General features: G+C 50.3%; 1 protein-coding gene and 2 long non-coding RNA genes across 5 annotated transcripts in view; 2 read left to right on the top strand and 1 right to left on the bottom strand.

The window, feature by feature from the left end:
• The window catches only part of BUD13 (BUD13 homolog), a 32,898-nt gene extending 29,842 nt beyond the window's left edge, over window positions 1–3,056 (top strand). The window contains exon 10 of the mRNA XM_004465989.4: window positions 241–3,056. Coding sequence (XP_004466046.2) covers window positions 241–334 — 94 coding nt within the window. The 3' untranslated portion in view covers window positions 335–3,056. The remainder of the gene's footprint in view (window positions 1–240) is intronic.
• LOC131276261 (uncharacterized) lies at window positions 2,773–17,071 on the bottom strand. Its single transcript, XR_009183759.1, has 2 exons — window positions 16,762–17,071; window positions 2,773–7,010 (listed from the first exon to the last, which is right to left on the bottom strand). It is a non-coding gene; the product is annotated as an uncharacterized lncRNA (long non-coding RNA).
• Window positions 8,465–23,224, top strand: LOC111765956 (uncharacterized). 3 transcript variants are annotated; one of them, XR_009183761.2, is made up of 4 exons: window positions 8,465–8,647; window positions 16,261–16,427; window positions 16,840–16,929; window positions 17,153–18,213. It is a non-coding gene; the product is annotated as an uncharacterized lncRNA (long non-coding RNA). The 3 variants fall into 3 exon arrangements; XR_009183760.2 differs by having other exon boundaries at window positions 16,840–17,290; window positions 17,681–18,213; XR_002798148.3 differs by having other exon boundaries at window positions 16,840–23,224.
• Window positions 23,225–25,394: the final 2,170 nt, after the last annotated feature.

Below are 25,394 nucleotides of genomic sequence, written 5' to 3'. Positions count from 1 at the left end.
ATGTGGGCATCAGCTAAGAGTGAGTTGGGCCTTTAAAGAGTGGCAGAGGTTTGCAGTAGTTGTTGAAGAGTGGAAGAAATGTCTGAACAAGGACTAATAAGAGGATGAATTATATATTTTCTCTTATATATTTTCACATGGCTGCCTTATTTTCTCCCTATCTATTTTGTTGTAAACTCTTCTTTTTTACTAAGTGGCCAGTTTAGAGTTCTGACTGATTAGTATGTCTTTTGATTACAGATCCAATGGATTTGAACAGAAGCGCTTTGCCAGGCTGGCCAGCAAGAAGGCAGTGGAGGAACTTGCCTATAAGTGGAGTGTTGAGGATATGTAACTTTTTGAGACTCTGGGCATAGCCCTGGGTTATGATGGTGAACATAGGACAGCCAAACATCCTTCTGTTACAGTTGTCCATGCTGTTAACCAGGGCCCACACAGACCAGCTATGTGAGTGCCAATGCTGGCCCAAGAAGATTTTTTGGGACCTGATGTTTGGACTGAGGTACCTATACTTTTCAAGCCTGCCAACACTGGCTGTTGCTGGCTTTTAGAGGAAGCATTGATTTCTCAGTGCCCCAGGGTTTATTCTTGGTTAGGGTGTGGTTTTTTTTTTAATTAAATAAACATACTTTATTTTTTTAAAAAATCATTTTCTTAACTGGGTATTCTGTTTCTGGAAAGAATCCAGGCTAATATTGAATCCTCCTGGGATCCTGACAGTAATGGATAAATTATCCATTAATCTAGAAAGCAATGTGTATAAAATTGTTCACTGGGGAGTGGGTGTAGCTCAGTGGTTGAGCACTGCTTCCCATGTGCAAGGTCCTGGGTTCAATCCCTGGTACCTTCTTAAAAAAAACATCCACAGTGGTAGATTCTTCCTCTGAGAAAACAAGAATTAGTACTAAACTAGACTTAGGAATAGACTCATGAATATTTGGAGATTCGGTGTATGATAAGGTTAGCATCACAAATTAGTGGGGAAGAGATGGGTAATGGTACTCAAAAAATTGGCTTATTGTATGGACAAAAATAAAGGTGGATTCCCTACCTCATACCATATAAAACAAAAGCAAATCCCAAAGATTAAAGACCTAAATGAAAGATAAAATGATAAAGCTGATATGAAAAAATGGAGAATGTCTTTGTGACTTTGAGTGAAGATAGATTTCTTAAATAAGATCCCTAAAGTACAGTCCTTAAGACTAGATAGATTTGACTACTTCAAAATTAAAGATTTCTATTAATGTTTGACAAAGTTCCCCACAGATGAAGCTAAGGATAGGTATGGATTAGGAAAACATTTGTAGTGTCTGAAAATGACAAGGAATTGCATATTTTAGGGATTGAATATAGAAAACTCCAACTCAGGAAGAAAAGGAAGAATATAAAATAAAAGTAGGCAAAGAATATTCGTAGATAAACTAAAAAGGGAAAAGCCAGAAATGGCTAAATAATGTATGAAGAATTTCTCAAACTCAGTAGTAATCATAGAAATGCAAATTAAAACATTAGTGAGTTTCTTTGTATCTCTTGTTTGGCAAAAATAAGCAAGAGGTGGAATCTCATGGAGAATGAAAACTCATGGGGTTTCAACTGGTGCATCCATTCTATAGAATACTTGGGTAATACGTGGTGGAATTAATATCTGGAATGCAATGCAGCATAGTTTTTAAGAGTATGGCTCTCTTATACTGCCTTAGTTTGAATCCTAGCTATGTCATTTCTAGCTGTGTGACCTTTGGTAAGTCAGTTAACTTCTCTGTGCCTTAGTTTCTTCATCTGTGAAATGAAGATAATAGTACCTACCTCAAAGGTTTCTTGTGGGAAACGGACTTGGTCCAGTGGTTAGGGCGTCCGTCTACCACATGGGAGGTCCATGGTTCAAACCCCGGGCCTCCCTGACCGGTGTGAAGCTGGCCCATGCGCAGTGCTGATGCGCGCAAGGAGTGCCCCCCCCCACGCAGGGGTGTCCCCCGCGTAGGGGAGCCCCACAGCCCCACGCGCAAGGAGTGCACCCTTAAGGAGAGCCGCCCAGCGCGAAAGAAAAGTGCAGCCTGCCCAGGAATGGCGCCGCCCACACTTCCCGTGCTGCTGACGACAACAGAAGCGGACAAAGAAACAAGACACAGCAAATAGACACAGAGAACAGACAACCGGGGTGGGGGGGGAATTAAATAAATAAATAAATCTTCAAAAAAAAAAAAGGTTTCTTGTGATCTTAGAACAGGGCCTGGCACATAGTGTCACAAATTTTTTAGCTCTTTTTATTATCTTCATCATCATCAAGTGTGATTGCCAGCTTCCAAGATGGCTCCCAATGATCCCTGCCTCCTAGTTAGTATTCAAGATTTTGTGTAGTTCCCACCCACAATGAATAGGATATCCGGTGTAACCAGCAGGACCTCCTGGCAATGATGGTGTGTTGCTTCCAAGGCCTGGTCTTAAAAGACATTGGAGTTTCTGCCTTGTACTCTCTTGGGTCACTTGCTGTGGAGGAAACCAGCTGCCACATCACGAGGACACTCAAGCTGTCCTCTGGAGAGGCCCATGTGGAAAGAACCGAGGCCTCTCATCAGTAGCCAGCACCAATTTGCCAACCATGTGAGTGAAACACCTTGGAAGTGGACCCTTCAGCTCCCATCACCTGCAGATGACTGCAGCCCTGATCAACAGCTTGACTGTGGCCTCATGAGATAGCCTGAGCCAGAATCTCCCAGCTGAGCTGCATCCAAATTCCTGACCCACAGAAACTGTGTGAGACAATGGATGTTTGTTTTTTTTAAAAAATGGCTTTATTGAGTTATAATTCACATACTACATAACTTAAAAGTGTACAAGTCAGTGTTTTTTTAAGAATTTTTCAGGGAGCTGTGCAATCATCACAATTGATTTTAGAATATTTTTATCACCTCGTGAATATAAGAAGTCTTGTACCCATTAACAATCATTCCTCATTTCCTCCCCAGAACCCTAGTCCTAGGCAACCACTTGACTTTCTGTCTCTAATTTGCCTATTCTAGACATTTTATATAAATACAGTCATACCATATGTGGCCTTTCGTGTCTGACTTTTTTTGCTTAGCAGGATGTTTTCAAGGTTCATCCATGTTGTAGCATGTATCAAAACTTCATTCCTTCATATGGCAAATGATTCCAATTGTAGAGATACACCACATCTCATTTATCCATTCGTCGGTTGATGGACATTTGAATTGTTTCCTCTTTTTGGCTATTATGAATAATGCTGCTATGAACTTTTGTATAAGTTTTTGTATCGATGTATGTTTTCATTTTGAGAAACTTGCCAAACCATTTCCAAAATAGTGTTATGACAATTCCAATTTCTCCACGTTCTTGCCAACACTTGTTATTATATGTCTTATTGATCATAGCCATCCTAGTGGGTGTGAAGTGGTATTTCATTGTGGTTTTGATTGTGTTTCTCCCTAATGGCTAATGTTGTTGTACATCTTTGCATATCTTCTTTGGAGAAATGTGTATTCAAATCCTTTGCCCATTTTCATTTGGGTTATTTGTCTCTTTTTTTTTAAGATTTATTATTTAATTTATTTCTCTCTCCTCCCATCCCCCCCCCAGTTGTCTGCTCTCTGTGTCCATTTGCTGTGTGTTCTTCTGTGACCACTTCTATCCTTATCAGCGGCACCAGGAATCTGTTTTTCTTTTTGTTGTGTCATCTTGTTGTGTCAGCTCTCCGTGTGTGCAGCATCATTCCTGGGCAGGCTGCACTTTCTTTCACGCTGGGCGGCTCTCCTTACGAAGTGCTCCTTGCGCGTGGGGCTCCCCTACGCGGGGGACACCCCTGCGTGGCAGGGCACTCCTTTGCGTGCATCAGCACTGCACATGGGCCAGCTCCACACGGGTCAAGGAGGCCCGGGGTTTGAACCGTGGACCTCCCATGTGGTAGGTGGACGCCCTAACCACTGGGCCAAGTCTGCTTCCCTATTTGTCTTTTTATTGTTGAGTTTTAAGAGTTCGTTGTATATTCTGGATACAATTCCTTTATCAGATATATGGTTTGCAAATAATTTCTCTCATTCTCTGAGTTATTTTAAGCTAAGTTTTGGGGCAATTTGTTACACAACAGTAGTAATACTTTAAGTGTGTGCATATTTTACATCAGAGCAGTTCCATTCCTGGCTACATCCTTTATAAACAAATGCACAAATCCACAAACATGTATAAGAACATTTATCTTTGTGTAGTTCGGGTAGCAAAAAGTTGAAAGCAAGTCAGATGTCTGTCACCAAGGGAATTGGTACGTCAAATGTGGTATAGACATATGATAGAATATTGTAAAAAGCAGTTGCATGCAAATTGTTAGTAACTGAGCCACATGATAGACCCAGGTGAAAAGAATAAGGAACACGATCTATAGAGCAAAAAACCAGCTAACGAAATTAAACACACAAGGGAACATTATTTTTAGATCACCTCTCCAGGCCAGCAACGTAATTTTTAAAGTAAGATATTCACCTTAACTCACTAGAATAGGGTTGGTGAGAGGAAACAGAATGGGACTAGAATGGGGAATGAAGGTGGGAAAGGGAGACAAAAGGGCCTTGGTGGATGAAAGTGATAGAGGGCCTATGATCAAACCAATTCTAAGTACCTGAAGCCCTCATTCCGGTGTATGTGCACATCCTCAGAGATCCAGAAAAAATGTCTTGCCCTAATGGAAAGGTTGCTTAGTACCTGTTTTAGGGTAGGCTAAACTACTCGTATAGACTCCACAGGTGCTGGCTTAGCACAGTGGGTGTTGTTTCTCCTCACTCATGTTAACATCCAGGGTAACTTCAGGTTGGGGAAGTGGGAGGGTAGTGCTCCACTCCAGGCAGTCATTTGGGGACCTAGCTGATAGGGCAGTTCTGCAAGCTGGCAAGGCCGTTATGGGCATTGCCATTCTAGTGATTTGAGGCAGCTTGGAGGATTGCTCGGCCGATGTTATGGGCCAGCTCTGTAGATGTGACTCACTTGCACTCACGTTCTGTTGGTTAGCACTTAGTTGCATGCCAATAGCTTAATGTAAGGGAGCCTGAGAAATGGAATCTGCATGCCCTGGAAGAGGGGAAAAGTGGATTTTGTTGGATGTCTATCATCTCTGCCGCAGTATTCTTTCTTAGACTGCTGAAGAAAGACTGTCCATTCTCTAGCCATTGAAATATTTTGGGGTTTTGAAATAATTTTGAGATTGAAAATCCAAAAGAGACTCCCTTCTCTAACTGGAGAGTATCAGCACGGGTCCCTGCCAAGTTAGGGGTGTCTCTTCCCTAACTTTGGTTAGTGATTGTCAGAGAAGAGCTTAGGCAAAGAGATGAAGGGGAAACTGGAATTATGTCTAGAATCTGCATTTGTGAGATGGAGGACATTTAAAAGGAAACAAGCTCAGAGAATAAATCTAAGCTTCTACAGTTACTGTGTAGCTGGGATGGGACTAGAACCCAGTGTTCTTTCCCCTAAGCCACACTTCATATCTGGGCCTTTGGCTCCTTGCTTGTAAACAATTTTTTTACAAGGCCCAAGGCTAGGACATTAGAGGAAAAACTGGTGAAACCCAAATAAATTCTGGAGTTTAATTCATAGTAAAATATCAATGGTAATATCTTGTTTTAACATATGTCCATAGTTATATAAGATGTTATCAGAAAAATTGGGTAGAGAATACAAGGCTCTCTGTATTGCCTTTCCAACTTTTCTTTAAGATTATCCCAAAATAAAAAGCTTATTTTAAAAAGCAAGGCCCCAAGGGATAGAGGCTCTGGACACTGCATCCTACTCTTTACTACTTCCGGGATTATAGTTTTTATGCTATTTTGCAAGCCAGCCCCTTTTCCTTGCGCAGAAGTCGTGGTGAGTACATTTAGTTCCTGGCCTCTTGCCACACCCCTTCTCCACAGTTGGGTTTTGTCTCCATATGGGATCAGGTTTTAACCCATTTTTGTGTAGCCTCTCACTATTTTCATTCTTAGAAACATCTCACTTTAAGAGGGCCAGATGCTTTGGAGGTCCTAAACCACACATTTTTTTGTCCTTAACAAAGGAATTTATTGTTTCTAAGGAGACTGAGGTAGAGGAGAAACAGATGCTATTCCAGGTGAGTTCTGTATTTAGTAGGCATTGGTGAAAATTTATAAATTGATGACTTCTCCCTCCCCCAATTTCTCTGCCTTTAAGTGTTAGAGAACTTTCCCTGCACAGCAGAGACCTGGCCAGCTCGCCGCTGGCTGTGATTTCCTACGCTGGCTGCGGAGGGCAGTGTGATGTGCCTTGTCTGGACTGGGGAAGGCACGGTGCAGGGGCTGTGCTCATTTTTCAAAATAATAAGCCTTAGAATCTCTCAAAAATGTATCTTGCTAAATTCGGTTCGTTATTTGGGCCTTGGAAAGTTTTTCTAGAAGGAAGATTTTTCTTCTGTCAAATTCAGACCCTCTTGATCTCCTTCCTATCCTCTATGCCTACTTTCCTACTCTCAAGTTTAGATTTAAGAAGCAGTGGGCAATACTGAAAACCACTGAATTGTATACTTTAAAAGGGTGAATTTTTAAGGCCTGTGAATTATATCTCAATTTAAAAGTTATTTAAAAAAGCAGTGAGCAGACACTGTGGCTCAAATAGAATATAATTAATTTATGGTACCGATTTGAGAAGACTTGATGCTTGTCATTGGTTCATTGGTAAGAGAGAAATACTATGACTTCCTTTTCCCTCAGGTCTCCTGGAACACACTGACCTTCTAGGATGCATACCATCAAGCAGAGCTGGGTTCTGGTGAGAGTGTGGCTGGGAAGTCCCAGGGAGGAAGTTGCATCTGGGCTGTGAGGTATCTAGCTTTGAGATAGTTTTAAGTTGGAGCTGGTTAGGGTATGTGTGTCCTGAGCTGTGTATCTTTGCGTTGCTTGTTTTGGCAGTCTTTTTCCTGGTTTTCTGTTTTTGAGTCCTGTTGTTGGCACAAGTACATCTGGAGCCGGCTCTCAGGCAGCTGGACTGGCCTGTAAAAATAGGCAGAGAGAGATTACGGGGCTGGCAGGGCCGGAGCTGCATCATGCATTCCCTATGTCACTGGTTTGCTTTGCCGTACACAAATGATGTATCTGTGGCTCGGTCTCTCTTTTGTACCTGAAAGATTTCCTGTGCTCAGGAGAGAAATTGTGCTTGTCTCAGACTCAATGCTGTTGATCTTGGGCTTACACAGCTTCACCCTTTCAGAAAACAAGGGCATGTAGGAGACCCTGCTGGTTGTTGGATTTCCAGATGGTGCCTGTGGACCCACACCCTTGGGAGGGGACAGATAGCAGTGAGGTGAAAATGGAGGTCAAGTCTTCCTCTCCACGTATTACATTCAGCACCCTCTGTCTGCCAGGGGATTGCAAGCAGTGAGACTTTATTCTGCCTAGGTAAAAATGCCATCTCTAGGGCCTACTAAGCATGACCCCTTTTCTTTACTTTCTTTCTCTTTTGGCAGAAGAGGAAACATTTATGTTGAGAGGCTAACTTTCTCAAAATCACTCTGAGTTGGGAAAGAGCCAGGATTTAAACATCAGCCTTCTCTCTCCTGTGCTTCTCCCCATCCATCCTCACCCTAGTACAAGGTGAGAAATGAAGGGAAAGTCTGGGGGACTGTTCTTACCAGGGGCTGCTGATGGCCTCTGAAATGAGAGTTTCCATAGTGTAATTGGAACTGAGCTCCAGTCCTGGAAGAATTGCTTACTGGTGGTTTCAGTTTGGAACTTGGCTTTGGTGACTCCGAGTGTGCTAGAGGGGCACTTACTCTTAACTGCTTTTATCAAGACCTTTGGAGGAAGTAAATAAGACATCTGGGAAGAGAGGAATGCATGTCTGGGGAAGTGGTAACAACTTCGGTTTCTTCTTTTATTAAGTACGTACTATGTGTCCAGCGTAGGTGTGCGTACTTACATTACCTCTGCGTCCAGGGAGGATCAGAGCCTATGTGAGTGATTTTGGGTTTCCCAAGAAAGGTTGGGGTGTCCTAGGTGCCCTTGCTCCCACCCTTGGGTTGAGGGAGCATCTTCACGCTGGTTGCCCTTTGGCAGAGAGCTGTGCCATTTTACGCTGGTCACTGGTTTACCTTGGCAGAGCTGTCCTCACCCAGGATGGTCGCCTCCCGCTTCAGCCCACTTGGCTTCTGGTGCTGACGAGTAGTGGGCCGCCAGCCAGGGGCAGTTTCTCTCTGCACCCTCTGGATGTATTTGCTGCATGGGGTAAAGATCTCAACAAATAGGGATCTACACCTGTGAATCAATCCAGGCATGCCAAATAGAGGAGCTCAGAGCCATCTGTGTGGGGTTTTCCCCCTTTCATTTGCATGTCTGATTAAACTATACAGTGTATTTTTTGATAATTTCAAATGAAGATTTATATATTGCTTCTCTGAAAATACAATTTTAATTTACTTTATCTGTTTCTTTTCCCACTCCCCAGTTATACTAAGACACAGCAAAGAGAATGTGACACCTGCAACAAGGGACAGCATTTCTAAAACACCCTGTTAGGCAACTGGAGGCTCCAGCTTAGAGAATATGATCTTGGGAAAGAGAAGCTTGAAAGTATGGTGCTGGTGGAGAAGAGCTGTTCTTGTTGCTAGACTGGTGTCCCTGTTCACTTCCAGGTAAAGGGTATCCTTTCACCTGCCACTTTGGAATGGGCTGCAAATTCTATAGCATTGTGAAGGGCACTGGCTCTGGGTTCAAGCAGGGACTTCTGACCTTGGGGGGCAAGTCGGAGGGAGAGTGCCATTCTGAGCCCTGAGGAGCAAGGCTTTAATAGGGAAGAAGCAGGACAAGGATGGGCAAGTGGGTTGACTCATTCTCTGTAGTTTTGTGGGCACTGGATAAGCCTACCTGTTCTACCTCCTGGCTCACAATGGGGGTCCATGTCTCCCATGGAAACAGAAGGGAAGGGGTTGCCCCAAGTTATGAACAGTATGAAGTTAGTCCTTGTTCAAATCTTGTGTGAGGTGAGAGACTAAGTAAAGCAGAACTAGAGGGATATCCAAGATATTAAGAAAAAAAAATCCTTTGTGGTATTCAACAGTTATGTCTCAGAATGGATAGAAGACTGAGTTCTGAATTTATAATACTACTTTTGTTGAGAAATAGGTCCCTCCTTTACCCACCACAGTCCTGCCACTTCCAGATGGTTCTGCTTACTCACTCGATCCCCTGGCTGCTCTGGTCTGGGTAAGGTGTGATGACTCGCCTCCACAGTGGGCCTTGAAAGTCACTCTGATCCTGGCTGAGGCTCTCTACATAGCCTGGATGCCCTACTGGCATGACTTTTCGGCCCTGAATGTGAACTGGGAACACGGACTGACCAAGAGGAGGGCTCTGGAAGGAAACCTGATTAGTGGTCAATTTGTAGACCCCGGAGGGGAGCAGCAGTGTGTGGAAGGCTCCTCTACATGAGGCAGTCTTGAGGTGGAGGGCGGGAAATCTGGACCCCGGTTCTTGGCTCCTTCTGGCCAGCTCAGCTCAGTCAAGCCTTTTCTTGTATCTGGGCCTTTTTCTCTTTTTGTATAATGGGGATTACAGACCTAAAATATATTAGCATTGCCTCCTCCACTATTCTGACCTTCAAGGTTGTCTCCCCACGGCCACAACTGCAGGGTCTGTTTTGTGGAATTCTGGAGTGGCCTTTCGGCCCCTTTTGGGTCACCTGAGTTTTGAAAGCCTGGACTGCAGGGCTGCCAGCTGGTCAAGCCAAAGCAGGGAGGAGGGAAGGCTGGAATGGGGTGGTTGTTACGGTGACTACCCAGAGGGATGCTGGTTGACCAAGTGACCATATATAGGCTGAAGGGCTCAGAGAGAGGGCCAGGGCCCTTGTTCTTATCATGCTCCCCTGAGTTGGTGGTGCTCACCACTGGGGGACAGGAGGTCCCCTGGGTTGGGAACAGAGGATTTGGATTCTGTTTTATGCGGAATGCCACTCCTCTGTGCCTTATCACCCTGCACCCCACCAGGCTAAGCCTCACCGAGCAAGAGGGCTTCTCCCCATAGCAGTTCTCAGGCTCCATCTTCCGAGGCTTGAAACATTCTCCACAGGTTGTAGAGAGGGGAGCCACTGAGGCTTGAAGTACTGCCTGAAGCAGTTTGGGGGCTCCAGGCGGTATTGAATGTCTTCTGGGGCAATTTCTTCCTGGGCTTCCCAGTTCTGCAAAGCAATCCCTGCTGCTGCTCCCCCTTTCGGGGCAGGAAGGTGTCCAGAGAAGTCATTCTTATCTTCCCCTCATTAATGGGAAAGTCAGTGGGGGTCAGTTTCCCCGAGTCTGATGTCATCAAAAACTCAGGCAGGCGCTCCCTTCTAGCAAGTTACCTAACTTCTCTGAGCCACCATTTCCTTATTTGTAAAATCAGGAGAATACATCCCTTCTTAAGGTTTTGAGAGGATCTTAAATAAAGTATCTAGTATAGTGCCTGGCACATAATAGGTGCTTAATAAATAGTGTCTTCCCTTAGAGTATTAGGATAGCGTGAGAGCATGGCTGTTGCCTCAGTGGTGCTTATCCCAGGCTCTCCTTTCACTCCTGACCTTACCTGAACTCCAGGCTCACTGTTCTCTGGCTGCTTTTGGAGAGCCAGCCTCCCTTGCCAGGCGGGATTGAGGGCTGTGCTGCTTGGAGAGGGGTAGTCAAGTGGGCAGGGTCTGCTTCCAGGAGAGAAGGGGTCTAGGGAGGGGAGAAGTAGCAGTCGTTGGCCTAGTCCAGCACTTCTTCCTGACCTGCCTCATGGCAGCCTGCTGTTACTCCTTACCCCAACTAAGGGGAGAGGCGGGGCGCTGGTGATGGTGTCCATACAAGACCCAATTTTAGGTGAGACTGGAGCAGTAGGAATGCGGGGAGGGCCTTCTCTGCATTTAAGGGCATATGCCATTTTGGAACAGTTGGTGCTAATGAGCATTTCAGATTTTTTTTTTTGTCTTGAAAGTAGTGCTGGTTGGGGAGGGGTGGCTTACTCTGAAGATGGTCAGTGGTGGACTTCCAGATAGATGGGCAGATCTCCAGGTGGGAGGGGACCCTACCCCAGGGCGTGGTGCAGCTGCAGTGGGGTCTGTGTCTCCTGAGGAGCAGAGGAAAGCGTGGTCTCGCTGAGCACAAGAGTCTGGGCATTTGTCCCCTCCCTGCTTCCAAAGCTGCCCGGGCTCAGGGAGAGGGAAGAAGGGTGGCTCTCTGGACTGGTCACGTTGTGACCACAGAGCTCCAGGCTCAGCCTGGGAGATTCAAGTGTGGGAGGTGGGCAGAGGAGGAGCTGCTGCTCCTTTAGAAAAGCAGCTTTTTGGCTGATGAAGAAAGTAAAATGTTTGACTGGCAGCTGTAAAGTGGAGGAGGCAGAGTAGGGTGAGAGGCGTGTGTGTCCTGCAGAGTGGAGAAGGCGGGCTGCCAAAGAGCCATTACTAAAGGCTGATGTTGGGCTTGCAGTGGGGAGTGGGGAAACGGGCCTGTTTGGGCTCAGGTAAGGAGAACGCTCTAGGGGAGCCTGAGGTCTGGCCAGCCCTGAGCAAGAGCAGGACCCGGGGCAGGAGGCATCGTGTCCACCAGCCTTGCCTGAGAGGGAATGAAGCAGAGAGCTGGACCTTTGGGGACAGGGAGGGAGTGAGAAGGGAGAGGCAGGGTAATGGGGGGCTAGAGGACACTCACCCACAGTTACAGAGCTTGCAGAGGTGGCTGGAGGGGAGGCACTTTGGCCCCCTGGCCTTCTGAGTCATGTTGGCAGTAGCTTCTCTGCTCAGCCTGTCCTCTGTCCCAAAGCTCCTGTGCTTTGGCAGATCGGCAGAGGGGCTGAGGTAGGTTGCTGTGGTCCTCCGCATTTTAAAGGGAAAGCACTGCACTGGCTTTGGGAAAGGAGGTGGAGGCAACTGTGCTCCTAATTGCTTATGCCTCAAGATCTTTGCGTCTTGATCTCTGCCACAGGCCCAAAGCCTAACTCTGGACCTCTGCTGTGTGTGTGATGTATATGTGCATGTGTGTGTGAGCAAGCTCTGGCCCTTGGCCTTTTTGGACATGTTGGTCTTGCCCTGCTCTCATTTCTACTCCCCACTGCACATGTACACACACACACACACGCACCAGGTGTCTCAAGACAGAGAGTCAATCTGCATCACATCAGTTGTATAGCTTCCCCAGTAGCTGACTGTTTCAGAACCTGGAATCACAAAATTGGAACCTTAGAGTTGGAAGAGATGTAAAGGACTTCTATTCGCCCCACTTTCCCTACATCAATTGATTTTTAAAGCATTTGCCATCACTCTGCTAGTTCAACTGCTGGCCCCCTCTAGTCCCATGGAAAGGTAGTGCTAATTATAGCAATCGTAGAATCAGCTGGAAATGTTCTTAAATGAGACCTCATCCTTGGACCCACTCCAGTGCTGGGACCCCCTGGCAGTCCTATTTCTTCAAGGCTCCCCTCAACCCCGGTTTGAACACTTCCCACCCTGTACTACCTCCTGAGGCCTTTGTGGTCCATACCTGAGAAGCTCCAGCTAGTCTCAGTTGTGTTTCCCTTGGCTTCACCATTTGCCTGTATTTTCAATCTTGGGGTTTACAATCCCTCTTCCACCTGCCAAAATTTCAAATGTGCTGGGCTGCATTTTTCTTCCCTTGCCCCACCTACTTTCCTTCCCGGAGCCACAAGGCTAAAGCAATAGAAGAAGAGTTGTGTATTAAAACTTAGGAAGCAGACTATCTTTTACCTAATGGCATAGCAGGAAAATAATTATGCATAGAAAGTTTGTGTTATAGACACTTCACACAGAGGGCCTCTTCCCGGCCTGCCACCCCCCAGCCAGCGGCAGAACCAAGTATGACAACCCATGTGAGAAACTAAGTCCCCACGTCTCCTTGGCAAATGTGAGAAAAGAGAAGTCATGTTGCCCCGCCTCTTCCTTGTGCAGTTGGTGTTCTGGACCTGGTATGGTTGCCTTTCACCTCTAAAAATCCCACTTTCTTGTTCCTCTACCTTTTTTCAACGTGAAAGGTGGTGGGGTGAGGGACCTTGACCTGGATTTTCTTGGTACAGGAGAGGAGGAGGCTGGAATGGAGGCTCTCTGGGCCCATTCCTTCTCCCAGGGCTCAGATTAGCTTGGCTAACCTGGTATCATGCTGGAGAGGACTTAGCTTCTGAGTCACAACTTGGAAGGTCTTTTGATGAGGATTAAAGAGAAAGTGTAGACAAAGATGAAGCTGCTATGCAAGCAATAACCTGAGGTGCTGGGAGACCCCCAGGTAATGTGACAAGGGCTATGGGGACCCTCTTGGCCCAGACCTACTTAGGAACTCAGAATTGAAACTCTTGCTACTGCTTCCAGTGGTCTACTTAACGATCAGGTCTTCCTCTGAGCTTCCACGGCACTTTGTACCCACTGCTTATCAAGCTCTCTTGTGAACTCTGACATCCTATGACCTGGAACTCACTCTTTTTCATTCTCCAACCCTCAGCTCCTAGCCCGAGGTATTGCACCCAAGTACTGCCAGCTACCATTTATGTAGAGCTGCTATGGGCCAGGCACTCTCCATATATTCAGCTCACAACAGCCGAACAAAGATAAGGAAACTGAGGCTAAAGTCTACACACTGACCAAAACCTGTGCTCTTTCTACAAAAGCATAAATGAATGCATGAATGAATGAATGAGTCTTGGGGTGGCTACTCTGGGTGACAGTAGGCCAAGGTGGATGCAGTGTCTTTCCCTGCCTTTCCCTGCACAGCTCTTTAGTGGAGGTCTCCAATCAGCTGGCCAATTGATGGTCATGTCCGCAACAATTAGATGAATACCAAATTAGCTCCTGGAACTCTCCTGCCAGTTGTTCATGGAGTGGCGCTGCCAGCCAAGCCAGGCCCAGCTACAGAGTCTATATGGCTTTGGGGAGAACAGGGTGGGGGAAGTGGGGCTATCTCGGTAGCTAGGGGAGACTGAGGACAGGAAGCGTCCTCCAGGCTCCTGTGGGAAGCAGATCCAGGGTGAAGGCCTTGTGTGCAGGATGCAGCCCAGTCACCTGAGTGTTGTATATCAAGGCTCCTCAAGACCTGATGCATCAGCCCCTGTCCCTGCTCTCTCTGATCTTCTCACTTCTCCTGGCCTAGTGGCTTTTCCAAGCTGCTGCTTCTGCCCTGTTCTCCCCACCCCTAGCAAAACCTGACTCATCCTTTAGGGTCCAGCTCAAATGTCATTTCCTTTGTGAAGTTTTTCCCTGACTCCCTCTCTACCAGCAGAAAGGCAGAATCAAATACTTCCTCTTCGGGCTCTCACTCTCAGTATTTGTATATACCTGACTCTAGTATACAGCTCTTTATATGACAGTGAATTGTGATGTGTTTTCTCCGCTTGCCAAACTTATTAAAGCTCTTATTAAGAGCTTATTAAAGACAGAGACTGCCATCTCCAGCATTGAGCACAAAGTCTGGCTGGTAGATGACCCTCAGAAAACACTTGTTGAATTCAGCTCAATGTATGGTTGATGAAGTTCCATCACAGGTAAGAAGTGAGCAAGTGTGAATTTCTAGAACTCCATAGCTATTTTATTAATGATGTGTAAGTCAGTTATCTTTGAAATCTCCCCAAGGAGTTTGTGGTCCTTATTTTTCCTTTGCACAATAACCCTCTCCTGAATGTGGAAAAGGGGAATAAAATTCCCAATTTGGCCCCCGTCTTGGCCTTAGGCTGGAGGGAACACAGAGGGAGGAAGCATGGAACTGAGGCCCAAAGGCCAATCACCCAAGCGGTGGGCTCCTCGAGTACAGAGCAGGATGGCCCCTGTTTGCAGCAGGGTCTGGGCACATGCTTTCACGTGGAGACAGAGGGTGCTCATGAGTGGGGAAATGGACCCAAGAAAATCCTGTCTGCACCAGCCCAGTCTCTCCCTTCCCACTAACCACACAAGCTTATGCAATGTAGAGGGTGGCTCTGGGAGTTGCAACTGTCCTCATCTCCAAATGCCAGGACTGAAGACTCCTGGTGTAAACAGAGTACATTTATATGTTACTGTGCAGCTAGTTTGCATTATCCTCTCTGGATGGCAGCATATGTGGAAATGCCCTGATTTCTATGACCCCATTCCTACCCCACACAAAAGCAGAGGGTCCCTATACCTCTGCACTCAGGAGCTCCCAACCCAGATGGCTGGAGAGCCTTACAGCAGCCAGGCCACAGCACAGCAGGTAGGAATCTAGGCCGGGTCTACCCTGGATCTGATGGCTCTGGCTCTCCTGCCTGGTCTCATAGGTGGGGGAACCTTATGACGCCTTTTTATCTACTGACTTTGTAATTCAGGCTAAGGGGTCAGCTGGGGAAAAGCAGATGAAGAGTAGGATAAGGGGAATTGAGAAGCTTTGCAGTCTCTGGGGACTTTGCAGAAGGGCGGAGGCCACACCCCAGAGCTGTACTGTACCAAGCTGGGTGGGCTGCCGGCTGCAGTGCCTGTGGGCTGAGGCTGACTGCTCCGTGCTGCCATCTGCCGGACGCCGGTGGAGATAGCATTGTATTCCTTCCAGGCTTCCTCCCCGCTTGCTGTGTCTGCTCTCCTTTCTTCCTGCTTTCTATTCCTTCTGGCAAGTGTTTACCCCAATACCTGCTTTCCCTTTCCCCCAAAGCAGCGCTGTCAAGATGCCTCTGCTTCGGCCACGGGCAGGGGACTCCAAATTTTCTCCTAAGCTTCTAACTAAAAGGGAATAACTTCGCCTTTGGTTGGGGGCAGAGAGAAGGTTACTTGCCCCATGCTCAGTGTTTTGTCCACTGGACCCTGACCTTGACTGTGATTAGAGACCATGTAATGTATCAGTCAAAATGGGACCCTTTGGGTGGAGGGTTGCTATTAGTAATTATGCCGGGACAAGTGTAAACCAGGACTTCCTGGGCAAACTGGAGTCCGTGGGAACCAGAGTCCCTTTCATGCCCAGGTGAGGTGGCAGAGGCGAAGGTGGCCAGCAGAGGGTGCTGTGGGACCAGCTATGTGTGCTGTGGGAGGAAGGGGCGAGGAGCAAAGAGCTGGGTGTGGTGGGGTGAAGGTGGTGGTGGCGCAGGGCTAGTCCCTGTGTGCTGATGGTACCAGGAAGTAAGCTCTGGGCTCGGGCCTGGATTAGAGGTATGGTAAGAAGCCTGTGCTCTGGGTTGGGGGACAGAGTCAAAGCCCTGGGGCCCGGTTTCTCCAGAGCACCCTTTAATTCCTAGATTGGGTAAGGCACAAAACTGTGCCTCTCCCGAATTCTGACTATGCCTGTTCTTGCCACTGCAGGCAAAAGAGAGGGCACACGGGTTCCTGATAATATGAGCTCCCAAGGCTGCTGCATTCCTGGGTGGACTAGCAGTTGGATGCATTGGCAGGACTCATGGGCCAGCCCCAGGACACCCTGTGCCAGAGGGGACCCAAGGAAGGCTGGGCACCTGCTCTGCATGACCAAGGTAATGGACTTGTGAGTTGGGAATGCAAACCAGCCATGGAGTCCTATGAAGAAGGGCTCCTGGGAACTTCTAGCCCTCCCTCCCACTCAGCTTGAACTCCAGTGGCAAGGCCCCATCTCTGTCTCCCCCCCCTCAGGGGACTTGCCCTCCCTTGACCTGAGGGCAGACTTGGAAAACCTTGCTCCTTAGGGAGGTGGGAAGTTCTGTACTAGGATGGAGCCCTCCCACTGACTCTGGCCCGGGGAAGCCCTTGCCGAATTGGAGTTTGCTGCTCCCCAGAGCTGTTGACCTGCCCTGGGGTCTTTTCTTCCTCCCATCTTCTCCCCCTACTCACCTTGAGGGAGATGCTCCTAGCTGGCTTTGCAGGCCATGTGCTGGTGACCATACCCGGCTCCTCTCCCTTTGTCCTCAGTGATGGTAAAAGGCGAAGCGTTCTAAGCAGGCTGCGGGGAGAGCTGCACTGCCTAAGCTGGAAATTCTGGAGCAGCAATGGGTATCCAAGGTAGCCACGGGGATTGCCATGGCAACAGGTGGGGCACTATCGCAATGGCTGTGGGACGGAGCAGCCCCTCTTCTAGCCTATTTGGGGAGGAAAATGCAAGTACCTTCCTTGATCTCTGGTGCCACTGAGCCAGTGTGGTCCCGTTCCCCAAGTGCCTTTGCCCTCACCTTACCTCATTACTGCTACTCAGCTAACCAAGGCTGCTTAACCCCTCATGTGCCAGGTTCCAGCCCCTCTTCTAGGCTGAGGCTGAATTCCAGGATGGTCAGAAGAGAGACTTGGGGGTAAGAAAGAGAGAACAACCCACAGCTGCCCCTGTTTGTTGCCCCTCTTCAGAGGAACCCTGACACCCCTGATAAAGGTCTGTGGGGCACCCAGCCTGGGTGGGTGGGTGGCAGCTCTAGAGAGTGGGGAGGGGAGCCACACTCAGCTGCAGAGATTTGTTTTCTCAGCACATCTCAAGGATGGCGATGGGTTTTAGACTTCTCCAGCCTGCTTCTCTACCTGGGGACTCTGAGCCATGAAAGTTAACCTAGACTAGTAACTAGGGATCAATTACTGGCCTGTAATGTGCTTTCCAACTTCCGCTTGTAAAAAGCAGCCTATTTGGGGAGGAAAATGCAAGTACCTTCCTTGATCTCTGGTGCCACTGAGCCAGTGTCGCCCCCTCACTCCCCAAGTGCCTTTGCCCTCACCTCACCTCATTACTGCTACTCAGCTAACCAAGGCTGCTTAACCCCTCATGTGCCAGGTTCCAGGCGAGGCACGGCTGCTGTTGCCTTCTCCAGTCATGTCCGCCTCCCTGCACCTTCTCAGGAGCACAGAGCCGGCCAAGTCCAGCACCTGCCAGCCTCCTCCCCACCTTCCTTTGGCTGCCAAATCTGACTTTGATTAGCGCGTGGAGGGGGAAGACAGCAGGAAAATGGAATATTAAAATCTTAATTCAATTTAAAACACTGTCATTCACAGGCATGCCAAACAGTGAGATGACTAATTATTATGCAAATGAGGCAGATAGAAAAGTGATTAATAATTGCACAAATTAAAAATTATTGTAAACATCCTGTGACGAGCAATAAGTCCGATGGAGAGGCGAGGGCGGTGGGCCGGGGAGGCCATGGAGGAGCCAGCTCCTGCATCCTTATTTCCTCATTAGGGGGATTTAATTAGTGCCTGATGATGGGGCTCCTTGCTGCCAGGGGTGGAGGAGAGGGTGGCCGGGGGCAGGGCTGCCTGTACTGGATCCCCCGTCTCTCCTGATCCTCCTCATTGCCCGGTGGCTGCCTGGAGCTGGCCTGAGCAGGAGAAGGGGTTGGGGGGGCAGGCTGGCTGGCACAAAGAGGGCGGTGCCAAGCTCCTCTGCTACCTGCTGCTGGCCTTTGGCCTGTGTTACCTCTAGCCCTTAATGCACTCAGGTCTAGGTGAGGGATGATGATGAGGGGCCCCTGGGTGGGGACAGTGTGTGTACCCTCCTTTAGCCAGGCAGATTCCGCAGGGTCTAATGAAGGCCACACAGCGCAGAGCTCTGGTGCTGAAGGTTTACGGTGAGCAAGTGCAGGGACCCGAGGCCCATGTTCTGTAGTTACCCCACATCCACATTTCCCTGACTCTGGGGGCACAGAGGCACTAAGGCAGCATCCTGAGCCGAGTGACTCGCCATGACTCACTTTCTCCGTATTCACCCTGCACCTGTGTTCACAGGTGTGCGTATCAACTCCGGTTTGGTCTGCCCGCTTGGGGCCAAGGCGCCCCAGTTTTTCTGGCCCAGCAGCCCCACTGGTGCTTTCCTGGGCATGTGGCCATCTGCGGGTCCATCCACTAGATCAGGGGGCAGCTGACTTCCCCTCCTTAAGGAAGCCTGCCTGCTACCCAGAGCGCGCCTCCTGCCAGCCTCTGGAGTCCTGAGCTCTGGGCAGGTGCAGACTGGACCAGAACAAGCTTAGAGTGAGGGGCTGGTGATGGAAGACCCGACCCACTTCTCTCCCCAGGATCACCTTGGACCTCAGGAGATGATCTTTTATGTCCAAAGAAGACCACAGGACAAGGTCGTGGAGGCTGAGGGCCTGGTGAATGTTCTGGCCATTCACAGGAGGAACGGGTGCTGCTCGGGTGGGGAGCTGGCCGTTGAAGGACAGGGAGGACTCAGATGAGGGTAGAGGTGGAGTAGGGTTATCCATGCACCTGTCTTCTCCCCAGGGACCTCAGGTTTCCTACCAGCTGTTACCACCAGGCTAAGAAGCTGAGTTTTCACAGGCCCGAGGCCCAGCCTTTGTGACCCCAGCTTTCTTCTCCTGAGAGTTAAAATTACTTCTCTTTTTGAGAATTAAAATGGTTCCCCTGGTGAGGGTTTGAGGGTGAGCAGGGTTGCTTAACAGCCTGCACACACAGCCTTGTCACCACAGCCACGTGGGCTCGTGTACCCCGTCCTAGAGTCTTGTCTTCACTCCAGCCCTAGCATTTCCTCTCCCCCACTCTTTTTTTCCTGTTGAGGTATCAGGGCTGGGGATTGAACTTGGGACCTTGTTTTTGTGGGAAGTCGGTGCTCAACCACTGAGCCACATTGGCTTCCCTGAGTTAGGCCTTTTTGTTTGTTTGCTTGTTGTGTGTGTGTGTGTGTTTTTAGGAGGCAACAGGACCCAACCTGGGACCTCCCATGTGGGAGGCAGGTGCTCAACAGCTTGAGACACATTCGTTCCCTCCAGGTTTTTCTTTAGTTCCCTTCTGATTCCCGAGGGAGCACACTTCTTCCCTGCTGGGACCCCGGGGGCACCCCTCGACTTCCGACTGAAGCCTCTGCCTGGGCTCTGAGCCGTTCCACCGCAGCGCTGCCCTTCAGCTTCTGTCTTGAGCCCTCTCCCCGACCACCCACTGACGCCCACCCTGCGCTGCCCCTGGCCCAGCCTGGGTTCTTAGCCAGTTCTTTCATCTTGAGCCCTCCAGGGCTCTTCTGAGTGGGCACGTGGTGCTGATTCTGAGTGACCTTGGGCAGGCCACCTCATCTCTCGGGCAATCTGTTTCCTCAGGGGGGCAATGCTACCACCTCACGGGCCTCTTGGCTTATCCTTGCCCGTATTTATCCATTTGTTTGTTCAGGCATGACATCATTCCCGGGAAACCTCCCCCTTTCTATGCTGGGGAGGCAAAGATGCTCAAGGAAGCAGACAAGGAGCCGGATGTGAGAGGCCCAGTGGAGGTAGAGGGCAGAGGAGTGGAGAGATGGGCAGGGGTCTGGGGGACCGGAGAGAGATGGTGTTGGGAGCCGTAGGGCCTTTTCTTGCCTGGAATTTCACTTCTCTTTTATGGGCTGTGAGGAGGCAAGCCAGGGTGTTCTGCCGAGGGCGGGCACGGCTGGCATTGCCTTAGGACGCCCTTTTTGGCAGCAGCGCGGAGGCGGGCAAGGCTGGAGGCAGGCTCCGCCCGCGGCTCTGCAGCAATTTGCCTGAGGGATGGAAGGAGAGAGATTTGTCACGAGGCCAAAAGGCAGGACCTGGCTCCCGAAGGGCGGTGAGAGGCGAGGGAGAGCAGGGGTTCCTGGGAGAGCACGGCGTCCAGGTGACACCCAGGTTCTGGCCGGGAAGGGTGCTCCAGGGAAGATGGAGAGACGGTGAGGGCCATGGGGTGGGGCTGAACTTGGTCGAGTCCCCTGGCACACAGTGGGTGCTGAATAGCCCATGGTTGATACTGATGTGCTTTAAGTTTGGGGATGTGTCAGGCCTGCCTTTTTTTTTTTAAAGACATTAAAAATTTTGCAGTTACTTGAAAAATAGTTCTATAAACAAGATAAAAGTCATGAGTCTTACTTTTTTCCTTCTTCCTCTGACCGTTTCTAGCTCTTGAAAGGGGCCTGGCCCTGACCTTCTGTGTGCACCACCTGCCTGCTCAGCAGGACTTTCTGAGTGGCTTTTCTGCTACTCAGTTGTGCCTGCATTTTTTCTGCCTCCCCCCAGCCTCCTGGTAGCGTGGAAGTACCCACATGTGACCCTGTAGCGCTGGACTTGGAGTCCTGCTGCCTCCTTCCGGTGCCACGTCCGTGGGGAAGAAGGCCTTTCTTTCATTCCTTCTGGGCAGGCCGCGCGGCTCTGCGTGCAGCTCCAGGACTCCCCAGAGGAGGGCTTGGATGTGGCTGAGCTGGGTATGCCCCGCCCCACAGCTCCACTGAGTCTCATTGCTTCAGCCCTTCCTGTCAACAGTCCTGCCTTCTCTGTGCCTCTGGCTCTGTGGTCGCCGGGACTGATGCCAGGCAGGGCTCCCTAGAGGAATGTGGGGCTGCTTCCCATTCAGGGGTGAGCTTCCCAAACCAGGCTGCTGTACCCCCGAGGCCGCTGCCTCCCCTGGGAAAGCACACGGTGGTGGCTGCTGCGCACACTCCCAGGGCTGGCCATGTGCTCTTCCAGGGCAGTGGGGCCCGCTCCTGGCTCCCCACCCATCCATACCCCACGTTGAGATAAGCACAGCCTAGAGTGCTAAATTTAATGCTTCGGGAGGGAAAAAAGCCACTAGTGTTCCCAAAAGGCCCCAGGGGCCTCCATTATGCCCCCCCTGTAATTCCCAGAGTCCCCTAGGAATGCTTTTGCTCCCAGTGACCCCCAGAGAGCTCACTGTAATTTTCCAGGATGTTCCCAGCAGCCCCTGTCATGTTCTCTGTTTTGCCCCAGTATCTTTCCAATGGAATAAGGCCCCAGTACTTGTGGTGACTTCCCATGGAATCCCAGAAACCTCCAGTAATTCCTAGTAAGCTCTGGTAGTGCCCAGGTTGCTCCAAATGGCTTCCTATGGTAGCTCATCGTGTGCCCAGGAGCACCTGATGTTCTCCCAAGAATGCTCCAGCATCTGGCATCACCACTGTTCCTGCAGGATTTCTAGTAGTTTCCATCAGTTCCCAATGGGACAACCCATGCCATCTATAGGGGATGCCTAGAGGAGGACCTGCTGTCCCGGTCCAGGAAGGGAGAAAGGTTCTTTGTCCCTGCCTCCTACTTGGGCTTCCTTGCAATGGAAAATGGGTGGAAAAGGAAAAGGGAATGAGAACTAACATTTGTTGAAGGCCAGCTATGTGGAAGGCATTTAATTTGTGCAATAAACCACAGGGTGGGTTGTATCCCATTTTATGGACATAGAAGCTGTTACCCAGAGAAGTGATTTTCCCCAAAGCCAGGAAGTGCCAGGGGAGAGATCTGAAGGTGGCCTTGTCAGTTCCCACTTTGCCCCTGCCACATGCCAGGGAGAACCAAAGCGAAGGCAAATCACAGCAGCCAAAGGGGCAGGGAAGGGGACAGCAGACTGGGGGGCTCAGGCTCTGCCTCTCCTCCCCTCCCTGCTTTGTTCTCTCCTTTGAACGACGAAAGTCCTGGTTCCCAGGAAAGAAAGCAAAGGCGTTGGGACTGGTTGAACGGCCCGGGTTCTTGGGAGTGGAGCTCTGGTCTCTGGGGAAGTCTTGGTTCTCAGGTTGCTGCAGGCTCAGATCCACCCCCTCCAGACTCACACACCCACTCTGGCTCCAGCTGCTGCATGCAGTGGCCCGCCAGACCCCCAGACCAGCACCAGACGAACCGAGCTCCAGATTCAGCCTGGGCTTCTGGGGCCTGCCCGCAGGCCCTGGGAGAACAGCCCCTACCTCGGCCCCTCCTCTGTGCCAGCAGTAGGTGCTGCCCCCAGGTGCCCCTGCCAGCAGCTACCTGCTTCCTTCCCTCTGGCTACCTTCCCTGGCATGGGAGACCCTCAAGAGGTGACTTTGAACAGAGCAGACTCAGCGGGTGGGTGGATGGGCGTGGCCATGCAGGTGGGGAAAACTGAACTAGCCAGAAGTGTCCCCCTGCTCCTGGGTCCCCTGGCTCCCTCTGCTGCTAGGTTGTTGCTGCCCCTGGGGAGAGGCTGAGGGCAGGGAGCCAGGCAGGGATGATGAGGTCTAGGGTGGGGGTGGGAGAAGGCACTGGTTGCACCACGTGGACTGGCGCCCTGCTGTGCCCTCCCCCAGGGCTCTGACCCCTGCTCTAGCCTGAGCCACAGGGAGAAGAGTAGGAAGGGTCTCGTGTTGAGCTGCACCCTCCCCACGTGGGGCCATCTCTTCCCACCCAGTGCGGCAGGCCTCTGCGGGGGGCATGTCATGCAGGGTTTAGGCAGTTTGGAGACAGACCACCTGGGTCTATCTCCCTCTCCATTACATGTGAACTTGTAATGTGATGAACTTGGACATGCCACTCAGGCTCTCTGAACCTCAATTTCCCTGTTTATAAAACAAGGCTAATAATTCAGTTACCTGCCATATAGTAAATGCTCAATTAAAAAAATCTAACACGATATATGCACTTTTCTGTATTGTTATTTGACATGCAATCATCCACTCATGTGTGATTCTATCTGGGATTTCTCTGTGCTCTCCCTGCCCCACCCCTACCTTTGTTCCTTGTTTTTGTGGCCTCCAGAAGGTTGGGTGGGAGGTGAGAAGTCTGCTCCTGACAACTCTGGCCACTTAGGGGCTGAATGCTGCTCAGAAAAGTTGGGTGGCAGAGGGAAGAGGGCTTACCCCAGGGCAGGGGAGCCAGAGTCTTGCCAAGGGAAAGGAAAGGGACAGGAGAAGAAGGAGGGGAGGGTGGGCAGGGCGGGGCCTGCGTGGCAGCTTGAGCCAGCTGGGAGGCTGCCTCCAGCTCGGGCTCCTGCCTGCGCGCACCGCCTGCCCTGGCCTTGTCACCCAGTGCTTCCCTGCCCGGGCTCCTGGCGAAGGGGTGCCGGCCATGCACCTGCCTCGGGGGAGACACTTGGTGGCTGGAGGGGGTTTTGGGTCTCTCAGGTCACACTCTCCGCACCCCTACTGGTAGGCCCTAAATGGGGAGAAAAGTGGGTGGGAATGGGAGACCACTGGGAAGGTTGGGTCTCTGTAGGGTGGGCCGCTTGGTGGGGCCGGTGGGGCTGGGCCTCCCTCGGTGAAGTCGCAGGGAAGGGACGGCCTCTGGTGAGTTTTCTGCTCGAGAACTTACCAGCCCGCCCCGGTGCACCCCAGTCTCACTTGCTGCTGTCTCAGAATCTAGTTGGCAAGTGCGCAGGGTCTAGTTCGCAAGCTAGCAGGATCTAGTGGGCCAGCGAGCAGGCTCTCTGCAACCCATCCCCGCCTGCCCTGGGGGCTGAAGACTGCAGGCAGGGAGGAGGGGAAGGGTCACGATCGGGATGGGATCTCCGCGGCAGTGAACCTGGCTGGGGCTGAAAAGCAATAATACCGACATGCCAGCCATTCGTAACTGTGGAGTAATTTAGGGCAATTGGAGACAAAAATCACTACAGATAGTTCTCCTAAGCCACGGCTGTGTGCCTCCTGCCTGCATGCCCACGACGTGAGCTACGTCCCTGCATCTCTACACCTTCTGTTGAGCAGTCCCCAGCTAATGCTGCCTTGCACATGCTTGCACGTGCATCTCTGAAGTGTCTGCAGGACAGGCAGCTTTGGGTTTGGTTTCCCTTACCTCAGCCCCAAATCCCTGCAAGAATGGATGGGAACACATGGAGGTGGACTGCGACGAAGAAAGACCGTGGTCTGGGCAGGGCCCCAGGGTGGGAGAGGGGCCCGCTCACCACCCTTCTGCAGTGAGGGTAAGAGGACAGGCCACTGGGAATGTTTATGAGCCTCTTTTCCCTCTTTTTCTTTCCAATTACAGAGATACCTCAGGTAATTAACTGCTAATAATCCTGTTAATTTAAAATGCATCCTCTCCCTCCTGGCCATCTCGGGCAAGGCTGAAGTCCCAGGAGTCTACAGGTTTGGAAGAAGGGGGACGGGGCGGCCGAGGAGAGGACACGGGGAAGAGGGCCTGTGGTGGGTGCGGCTGTGTGGCCCCCTGGCTCCCAGCTCGAGGCTGCCTGGGCTGTGACCAGCGGGGCTCTCTGATGGGCCCTGGGGCAAGTCCAGAGAACCTGAATCCCTTCAGAACACCGCAGCCCATTCACCACCCCTCCCCCCATCAAAAGGGCACCTCCGGCTGAGGGGCAGGGCTCAGAGGTGGCCCAGCACTCAGCCTGAGACATGTACGCATTGGAAGCAGTTGTGTCGCTGATCTTTGGGCCTAGGGAAAAGGCCCATGATCCTGGAAACCCAACCTGCTGGGGGTCCCTTCTCCCACCCCCACCCCTTCCCAACTGCAGACATTTTCAATATATTGAGGAAGAGAATAAACTCCTCATTCTGGTTTGGACGTTTGTCAAGAGTCAGGGGTGTGGATCAGGTTACTCTCTGTGATCTTTTTCAGTTCATTTATTCTTTTGACAAATGTTTAAATCCTAGCCCGGGTCTAGTGATACAAAGATGAAGAAGGATATGACCTCTGCCCTCAAGAAGCTCATTATTTTGAACAGTCTGTCACGTAAGCAAATAATTGCAACACAAAGCATGCAGAGCACAGGGAAGAAACTGTAGTTGTGGGTAGGCAGGACGAGGGAGTCAGGGAAGGCTTTCTGGAGGAGGTGATATTTATTAAACA

This window comes from Dasypus novemcinctus, chromosome 27 (assembly GCF_030445035.2).
Source record: "Dasypus novemcinctus isolate mDasNov1 chromosome 27, mDasNov1.1.hap2, whole genome shotgun sequence".
NCBI lineage: Eukaryota > Metazoa > Chordata > Mammalia > Cingulata > Dasypodidae > Dasypus > Dasypus novemcinctus.
The sequence above is the reverse complement of the archived record's forward strand: the minus strand, read 5'-3'. Positions and strand labels throughout refer to the sequence as shown.